We start from the raw sequence: 9,308 nt of genomic DNA on the forward strand, positions 1-9,308 counted from the left end.
TAGGACAAAGTAACGAATGATCTGGATCATCGACACAAAGTCCAAGGAGGAGGGGAACAATAAGGACTAAACCATCCCTGTTCTTCCATAGGTATGATCCCCATCCCTGTTCTTCCATCTTCTACGCCAAGGTCGGAGTAAGATGAGAGATGGTCCTAAGAGGGCACATCTCTATACGATGACTCTCGTAAGGGTGCGTGCACAGCACGGACGGGAACCCTAAACGAGAGTCACATACCACCCAGGGAACAGTTCCCTGGGACAGCACGACCGAAGGAACTTCTCATCCGTAGCTAACTCATGACTGAGGAGATGAGGGCTACTTCAGATAGAAGACTAGGTCGCAAGGGCCTACATTCTTCACAAGTGAAAGGGAGAGAAGCAACCCTCGGCAGAGAAGATGAGGAAGTCCAGACTTAAAGAGCGACTCTGACCTGAGAAGAAGTTCTGTCAATGACACCCATCAGCGAAGACAGATCCACTCCCTGGGACAGTGTTGCAGAGGACTCCAAGGGATATCCAGCTATACCTGTTGCCACTCGGCGAGAAAGCCTGTGCTTGCAAGGAAAGCTAGAAGGTCTCCCAGTCCTGAACACACAGGGATGTACTGCCTGAAGAACCGCTTCTTGTGTAGCTGCTACAGGAGGTTGGGTCAAGCAGAACTCTTCTCGATGCCTTGGCTATCAGGTCAGATGAAGGTGAAGTCTTCAAGTATTTGTCTGTAACTTGGGATGAACAATGCTTGTGAACCCCTAGCGAAACAAATACGGAGGGGAAAAAATGTAGATATCAAATTTGCCCCAAAAAAGACAACATGCCTCACCGTAGCGGCCCATGGTCTGGTATGAAGGAACGAGAAAAACTACCGACTTGTTGTGCAGGGAGGCAACAGAAGGATGGTAGGGATTTCTCAGTCGAGGAGTCTCTGCATGAACCTTCGTGAAGAAAAGAGTGAGCAGCATGTTCCGTCCCGATCACTCAAACCTGAGGCCAGGCTCATCTACCAATACATCCCCACCGGGAATGCATCTGGTTAACTGAGCTGTCGAGTGTGCAATAGAACACTCGAGTACCTGCAAATGTCGACAGATGAAACAGGAGGAAAAAATGATTACCTCTTGTTTGTTGACAAATGCCAAGCGAGTGTCGCAAAACTCATCCTGAATTCTCGGAAGGCCAAAAGGCTGCCCTGAGCCTAGGACGGTGATGAGAAGGTACAAATTGTCTCGGTCACACACCGTCAAGACAAGGTCTTACCAGTGTGCGCCTATTCCTCAACCGGTGAATTGCTAAGTAGACACAAGATGTGAGGGGAATATACAAGCATATTTGAAGGTTCCTTCAATCAAGCATTAACCGGAATGGAAGCAGACTTCCATTCTCCACCATGGGGAAGCTTCTCCAAGATGACAGGATACCGAGACAGTTAGCTCTAGCCGGGCTGGCATTTCCCGAATTGGGAGCATGGGAGAGGAGGCGGAATGGAACTTCGATGAAAAGAATTGCCGAGACCTAAGGGAAATGGATACTTCTCCTGAAGGAATCCATTCCCAGGTCTCGGCAATGTCGCCACCAGCTCCAGACTCTCGATAAGTATCATTTCATTCAGGCATCAGCAGTAGGAGAACTTATTTCCAGTCAATATTTCTTTTCTCTCTTCCCTTCTTCCCTCCTCCCATATGGGAAAGAGGGTGGAAAGAGACACAGTTATGTGCACTTTCCTAGAAGGGAAGAAGAGACTATGTGTTCTGCAATCTTCTTCCGAAGCCTGGGACTTCTTAGCTAAGGAGTTGAGGGGGGCTGGCTTGAACTCAAAGTCGAGTCGAGATGACTAAGACCCAAAGGTCTTGGCCGTTGTCCAAAGGGCAAGGCAGTGCCCTGGTATGAACCTTGATTACCAAGGTATCTGGCAAATCTCTGAAAGAGAAAGGCAGAACCAAGTAAAGGTTCGTTCCTACGGGTCGAGCCAACTTGTGACTTACGAAACCGGAGATCCGAATTGGGACAAAGTCCTTCTTCCTAGCACCAGAATTGCCCACAAAACTGCAGTCAGCAAGACCCTTTGAGGCAAGAAGAATTCATATTCTGTCGAGGCAAGGGAGAAGCTTGGTGTCTCGACCTGAATGAACTCCTTCGAAGAAAAGAATTCATCAGGTCGAGAATGCTCTCAGAAGCCAGGACCGCGGTGGTCCCCGACACTCTCGGCCCTTTGGGAACTGAAAGGGTTGCGAGTAATGAAGATTATTCATTGTGGGAGCCACGGTCCCATCCCGGGGATCCTCGCACCGACGAATCGGTGAAGTTCTCCGAAAACACGAGGGCAATCGCAACTTGAAGAGGAAGACGCTCGCTGTTTCAAAAGCGTGAAACTCCTGTACCTCTCCCCTTGGAGGGAGACCTTGACAGATCCCAGGAAACCCTCCTTGGCTACCTGATTATACTACGAGAGAATCGGAGGACTGACACCCAAAGCACGCCAGGCAGCCGAACTCCGAAGATAAGTTCGTTGGAGCTCTCTCGGTCTGTCTCGCGCCTCACAGAACAACCGAGAGGAGAAGAGAACAGGTGGGGAGAAAGAGTACCCCTACCCATCCTGCCAGTAAGATAAGCATGAGAGGCTGACCGTGAGCGATATTCAACCGAAGGAGATTACTGCCACACGGGAAGAAGAGTGCTAGTGCCGTGGCAAAGCGCTTTCCTGGGAAGAGCAGAAAGTTCACTCGAACATAGCTGAGAACCCGAATCGGAAAAAACCAAGTAGGGCCGGGCCGAGCTGCACCGAACCAAGCCGATCAAGCGAATGCGATCCAGTTGGTTGGTATGCGTTGGACTGGGAAGCAGGCGGGACGAGCTGAGCCGAGCCAGTCTTGCAAGCCGAGCGAGCCGAGTCGAACCGAGCCAGTGTCGTAAGCGCGACAGGGGCCAAGCCGAGCCAAGCCAATTGCGCAAACACAATTGGAACTGGGCAGGGTGGAACTCATCTGCCGTAAACTATTGCTAGTTTCCCCAACTCTAAACTCCTTCGAGGCCGAGGCCCCTCGAGAAGAAGGTTCAAAGGGGAATTCTGTGTCTGCTATCCTGCATGCTCAAACCCTAAGGTTCAAGACACAAGAATGAAGCCCGGCTGAGCAACCGAAGCAGTTGGCAGGCAGTATTGAGACGCCTGGTGTCCCGGCACTTTCTCTTGTCCTGTGCCTCTCGTCAGGAAAGCGGTCGTGATTCACAGAATTCGAGCTACCCACGAGACTCCCAAAAATCGGGAGTGGCTGCTTTCAGTTTCCTAAGAGATCGAAAGAGCCAAGCACAGAACCAGTCTTAGACACAGACTTTCAAGACTGGCAACGAGGGCGTCGCCTTGAGAGGCCGCGCTCTCGTGGCCCCCGAAACGCCAGACCCCACAGGAGAATGCAAATAGGTTCCCGCCTAAGGGGAAGAGCCAACGAGAGAAACTTGTCTCCCGGAAGAGAGTCAGTCCCTTAGAAGTCCCGCAGGACTCCCGAAGAGAATCTCTTCCCTGCTTCTTCTGGTGTTCGAACCAACAGGATCGAGACACCAGGCTGGGAACCCGACCGAGCACTGGCAAGCACTCAGGGAGCGCTTGTGGTGCTGGCAGGAAGAGATGAGACACCTGGGTGCCTCGGCCCTTTCTCTCGCACTGCTCCCGAACTGGGCCGAGGAAGATCTCTCCAGACCAGATCGGGATACTCGATATTCCATAAAATCTCGAGCACTCGGAGCGGCTCACCAACAAGCGCCCGAAGCAACCCCCGTCTTAGAGGCGGAACCTCTAGGACTGGGAACAGGATCGCAAACCCAGGTCTGCGCGCCCACGGCTTCCAAAACACAAAACCCAGGGCTATGCGAATCGGTTTCCTAACCCGAAGGTCGGGAAGAGCCAACGAGAGACCCATTGCCTCCTCGGAAGGAGGCAGTCCCTAGACGTCTAAGGGCATCAAGGGGAAGAAGCAGCTTTCCTCTCCTTCGGCTGATGGAGGTCTGTCTGATTCCTGGGACCCCTTTGGACCTCAGGAGAGGAAGGGAAGAGGCAGCAGAAGACGAAATCGAAGATACGATGAAGACGGCGGCTACTTCTACGTGGCAACTTCCTTCACCTCCACTCCGACATCTTCAACAGGATGGTGGACATGAAACATCATAACCTCCAGGGCAGTCAGGCAGGAACACAACAGAAGCGGCCTAGGACACCACCACCAGAAGCAGCAGGCATGATCAGGACAGCCGATGCAGGAGCTACGGCAGCGGTTCGGAAGGCGGGAGCTACTGCAACAGCCAGGAACATCACTTCCACAGGGCAACTTCCTTCATCTTCACGCCGACATCTTCTACAGGATGGCGGACATCGTGACCTCTAGGGCAGCTGGCAGAAACACGACGGAAGCGGCCCCGGGGCACGACCGCCAAGAGAAGCGGCAGGCATGATCAGGACAGCCGATGCAGGAGCCACGGCAGAGATTCGGAAGGCAGGAGCTACTGCAACGGCCAGGAACGTCACTTCCACAAGGCAACTTCCTTCACCTTCACGCTGATATCTTCTACAGGATGGCGGACATCATAACCTCCAGGGCAGCTGGCAGGAACACCAAGAGGGCGGCCCCGGGCACGAACACTAGGAGAAACAGTAGACACGATCAGGACATCCGATGCAGGAGCTATGGAAGCGGTTCGGAAGGCAGGAGCTACTGCAACAGACAGAAATGTCACATGAAAGTCGCCAGCAGCGACAGGAACGATCAGGGTGGCTGCGGCAGGAGACCAGGAAGAGCAGCCCAGAGACTGTCATCAAGTTAACAGGAGCATAACACAGGGAACAGCTGGAGCAGATGGACCACAGATACGCCAGAGGCAGTGCAACAGCACACATGAAGACCAGCAATGACAGCGATCGATCCACATCGGGGGGAACAGAGTCAGAATGATCCCGACGTGGATATATGTCATCTAACCAGGTACTGTGGTCGATCCCGAAGCAACACTAAATGAATGTCGGGACTGCTTCATGTGAGATATCCCCTGAGATATCCAGCCAGCTACTGCTGTGTCTGCGATGCTCACTGTCAACCTGAAAGAAAAAGCAAAGATGATTGGCAAAGGAAGACTCCTCCTGCTACAAGGGGAACTGCCCTACACAGCTAGAGGAGGTACTCTAGAGGAGGTCGCCTGACCATGCCCCCCCCCCCGACAGTCTTCACCTGACGAGCGAGTGAAGAGGGCGAAGGAGAAAGATCTCTACTGAAGGGGAGAAGGAAGAACCTACAGGAAGAGAAAAAGGACGGAGGGGAGACCACCAAGGGTGCCATGGAAGCAGAACTTACAGACGATGCCCGCAACCTCCCACCTGCCCCGTAGTTCTCTAAGCACAGGCAGCGAAGCAACACTCAGCATAAGTAAGAAGGAAGTAGTGATGCCCCTTATACACGGAGGGTGGGAGCCCAAGAAGGGAAGCAAACTCTTACGTCCCGATCAATGTAGAGGAGCGAAGATATTGCGTCCCAATCTAATATCCCCGAATGTACAGGGGAACTCCTTCAGTATCTACATAAAGGGCTACTGGAAGAGAAGCATTAACACTTGGTTACGCTTCTCAAATTACGCCCTTGGCCGTCAAACCCAAGACACAGCGCAGGAAACAACGGCTTGTGCAAGGTTATCACAAATCGTGGGTTTGTATTAATAAATATCAAATACACACATATATACACAAAAATACAGAAACATCCCACCAGGGTAATAAGAGCTTAACAACAGTCAAGCAGAGAGAACCAAAAACACGTCTGCAATGCATGATGGCCAAAAGCAAACTGGAATGCTTACATCCAGGCAGGCAGGCATTCCCACCTACCTGGCGGCAGTTACTGCCTAACCACCTTGCTCAAGAGTTTAACGGCCATTTCCAGCCTATGCTGAAAGTAATTCCTCCAGTAAAGGACCGACGGTTTGTATATCAAGTTGGAGCAAACATGTTTCAAGTCCCATCTAAGTGTCAGATGCAAATTTTTCTATAAATAAACAGGTTATTATTGAGGTGTTGACACTTGATTTTTAGCTCACCTGATGAGGTGGAGTGATGGCATAATGCGCATGTGTGTGTCTGTGTCATCAATTTGGTATTCACTTTTTTCTCAGCTCATATCTTTTTAATACAACAACCAATCAGGTTCATATTTGGTGTGCATATACCTTGGGGTAAGAACTATACAATACAAGTACAAAGATCATATTAGTTGAAATAAAACTTTTGCTGTTTTGGTATACACTTTTTGTTGGTTTGTATCTTTTTAATGCAGAAATATATCAGACTCCTATTTGGTATAGTTATATCTTAGGATAAGGACTATGCAATATGAGTCCATATGTAGATGGAGCAATTACGGTCAATTTTTTTTTTTTTGTTGATTCATATACTTTTAATGCAGAAACATTTCAGGATCATATTTAAAAAGCATATACCTTAGGACAAGTGCTACCGAATAACATTCCATATGTAGAGGTCAAGGGTAAAAGTCAAAGGCCACAATTATTTCATTAATTAATATCTTTTTAATCCATGAATATATAGAGTTCATCACCATCTTAGCACAAATGCTACTGAATAACAGCGATGTAATAATGGTTGAAGGTATATCAGGTGAGCTTCAGTGCCCGTTTATGGGTGCTATTTTTTCCCTTTATCTTTGTTGTCATTTCATGTCTTCTTCATACCTTAACTAATAAGGTTCATATTTGGTATGCATGTACCTTTGTTGAAAACATTCAGAGGTTTGTTTACATTCTTAACTGTCTCCACACACACACACACACACTGATCCATTATCTGACCACACCTACAGATTTTGCACAACTCCTCATTTACATACATTGAAACCTATTAATTCTTCTAATACTTTGAAAAAAAAATAATACTGAAGTTTTACCAACCAGTTACAAATTCTGTGCTACCAAGCATCACAGACATCACACTGCATAGCTTCTTGACGTGGTCATACTTCCCCTTCACACACCACACAAGAGTGGGGGTTGAACTTATTCCTAGGTCTTGTGGTCATGGTATATGGAGAAAGTTCTGCTGTATACGTCTACTTTCAAAGTTATAACTGAGAAAACATTCTCATGCCTGCTCAATTTCAACAGTTCATCCTTAATTACATAATTTTTTTTAGACGTTAACTACCAGCTACAGAAACAGTTAGGCTTGTACTTTAAATTAAGATGTAGCTACCTAGTAAGGTAGTAAAGTTTTAAACTTCTCCCTCATAGCATAATGTGTTTGTTGGTTTTGTAATACTCTATTTTTATTCAGAAACAGTTAGGCTTGTAGTTTAAATTAAGAGGTAGCTACCTAGCAAGGTAGTAAAGTTTTAAACTTCTCCCTCAGAGCATAATATGTTTGTTGGTTTTGTAATATTCTATTTTTATTCAGACCTTTTGGATCATGTCAAGATTAGCGAACCTAACATCTCCATGTCAAGAACAGCAAACCCAATAATCTCCACGTAAAGAACGGCCAACCCTTTCTGGTTCGAACTCCAATTCCATATGAGGGCTACTACTGAACATGGCGAAACAGTCATTCATCTACACTGTTTCGCCGTGTTTAGTACTAGCCCCTGGGGGGTCAAATGTATTTCGCCTTGTTGAGTACTAGCCCCTGGGGGATCAAATGTCTGGTACCGAAGTGTTCATGTCTAGAACAGTGAACCCAATTATTCCTATGCAACGAATAACGGACCCAATAATCTTCTTGTAAAGAATTGTGAACCCTGCTGAGAGTGGGTTTGCTAATCTTGACATGATCCAAATTTTTAAAATGGTTCACTTTATCAAGAAAATAATCCTGCAAAGTGAATATATATAGTTACCTATATAGTTACCCAAAGAACAAGTGTTAAGTGAATTAAGTTGGTGCATTGGGCCCATATGGAATAATGCATTTTAATTGGTTAGTTTTAACCTTCTTCTCATAGCATAATGTATTTGTTGGTTTTATAACATTCTTAGTCAAGACTTTGTAAATGATTCACTATATAAAAGAAAATAATCCTGCAAAGTGAATACAGTTACCTATATAGTTCCCCAAAGAGCAGGTGTTATGTGAATTAAGTTGGTGCATTGGAACCACAAGGAAAGATGCCTTTAATTAGGAAGTGGTGCATTGGGACCAGCTACTCAGTACTTTCGGACCATGATACGTGGTGCATTCAGACTAGTGTTGGTGCATTGAGGCATTGGTGCATTTAGTCCAGAAACCCTACGAGGCAATGGGGATCTAGGCCTATTAAGACACTTAACAACAAAGCAAAAAACTCAGTCGAGAACTGGTGCCCACTTTGCATTTAAACTGGTAGTTACTGAAGCAAAGGTGCACGGTAGTAGTCTCCAGTTTTACCCTTTCCCAATGTGGTCCCCCAAATTGTAGGACATAAGGGTGCAGTATATTACCTCTGCAATGTACTCAGGCCTATTTGCTAACAAAACGAATGCCAGAAACGTTCAAGGCATTTTGCAGGCTACTGGATATTTTCAAGCAAAAAATTAAATAATGGTTTAAAGTAAAATAGCCCAGATTAATATCATGTTTTCTGTAGTTGCCTCATGACAAAGACTACATCTGGGTTAGGCCTTGGAAAACTGAACACAAAAAGGCACTGATACGCGTAGACAGTATTTATACCAGGCTATTAGATGAAGGTTAGCCTAACCCTGGACACATCCAAGCAACAACGAAGTAGTATGAAAAGAAATTGTGGGCTTACCTTCAAATGCTTATAAAAAGCATTTGCTTCCAAAGTTTCATCCGTCATTGTTACCAAAGTTTATCCAGAGTAACACACTCGTCCTTGATGTATGTGCTATCGATAATAGAAGGTCACCATTTTATCCACCACACGTGTTCTCTGTTGTCACTTATCAGCTGGCCATGGAATGTCATAAATATATGATTACTACACTTTGTAGAGTTTTAGAATCCAATAAACATATTGCGATTATCGTTTTTTTTATTTAATTATTCTTAATTTAATCTATTTATTCTTAGTATAAATATACTAGTAACCTCCTCACTTTTATTTTTATAAGAAACGAATAAATTATGGAATGTTACCTCTTTAATCCACTGTATAATTTATTATCTATTGACATTTTATTTCTATATTTTAAATATATTTCTGTTTAAACCAGTTACTTTTTATTTAAACCTCCAGTATTTTAAGAGTATATATAGCCAAAATCTCGTAGAGTGTCATAATAACGTTAAAGTTGACGTACACAGGAGAAAACAATCGTCATACGCT

General features: G+C 46.1%; 1 protein-coding gene across 1 annotated transcript in view; it reads right to left on the reverse strand.

Annotated features, from left to right (window-relative positions):
• Nucleotides 1–8,945, reverse strand: part of LOC136834838 (ankyrin repeat domain-containing protein 27-like) — a 139,028-nt gene extending 130,083 nt beyond the window's left edge. Inside the window, exon 1 of the mRNA XM_067097619.1 lies at nt 8,772–8,945. Coding sequence (XP_066953720.1) covers nt 8,772–8,819 — 48 coding nt within the window. The 5' untranslated portion in view covers nt 8,820–8,945. The remainder of the gene's footprint in view (nt 1–8,771) is intronic.
• Nucleotides 8,946–9,308: the final 363 nt, after the last annotated feature.

The sequence above is a fragment of the Macrobrachium rosenbergii genome, chromosome 4 (assembly GCF_040412425.1).
Source record: "Macrobrachium rosenbergii isolate ZJJX-2024 chromosome 4, ASM4041242v1, whole genome shotgun sequence".
NCBI classification, from domain to species: domain Eukaryota; kingdom Metazoa; phylum Arthropoda; class Malacostraca; order Decapoda; family Palaemonidae; genus Macrobrachium; species Macrobrachium rosenbergii.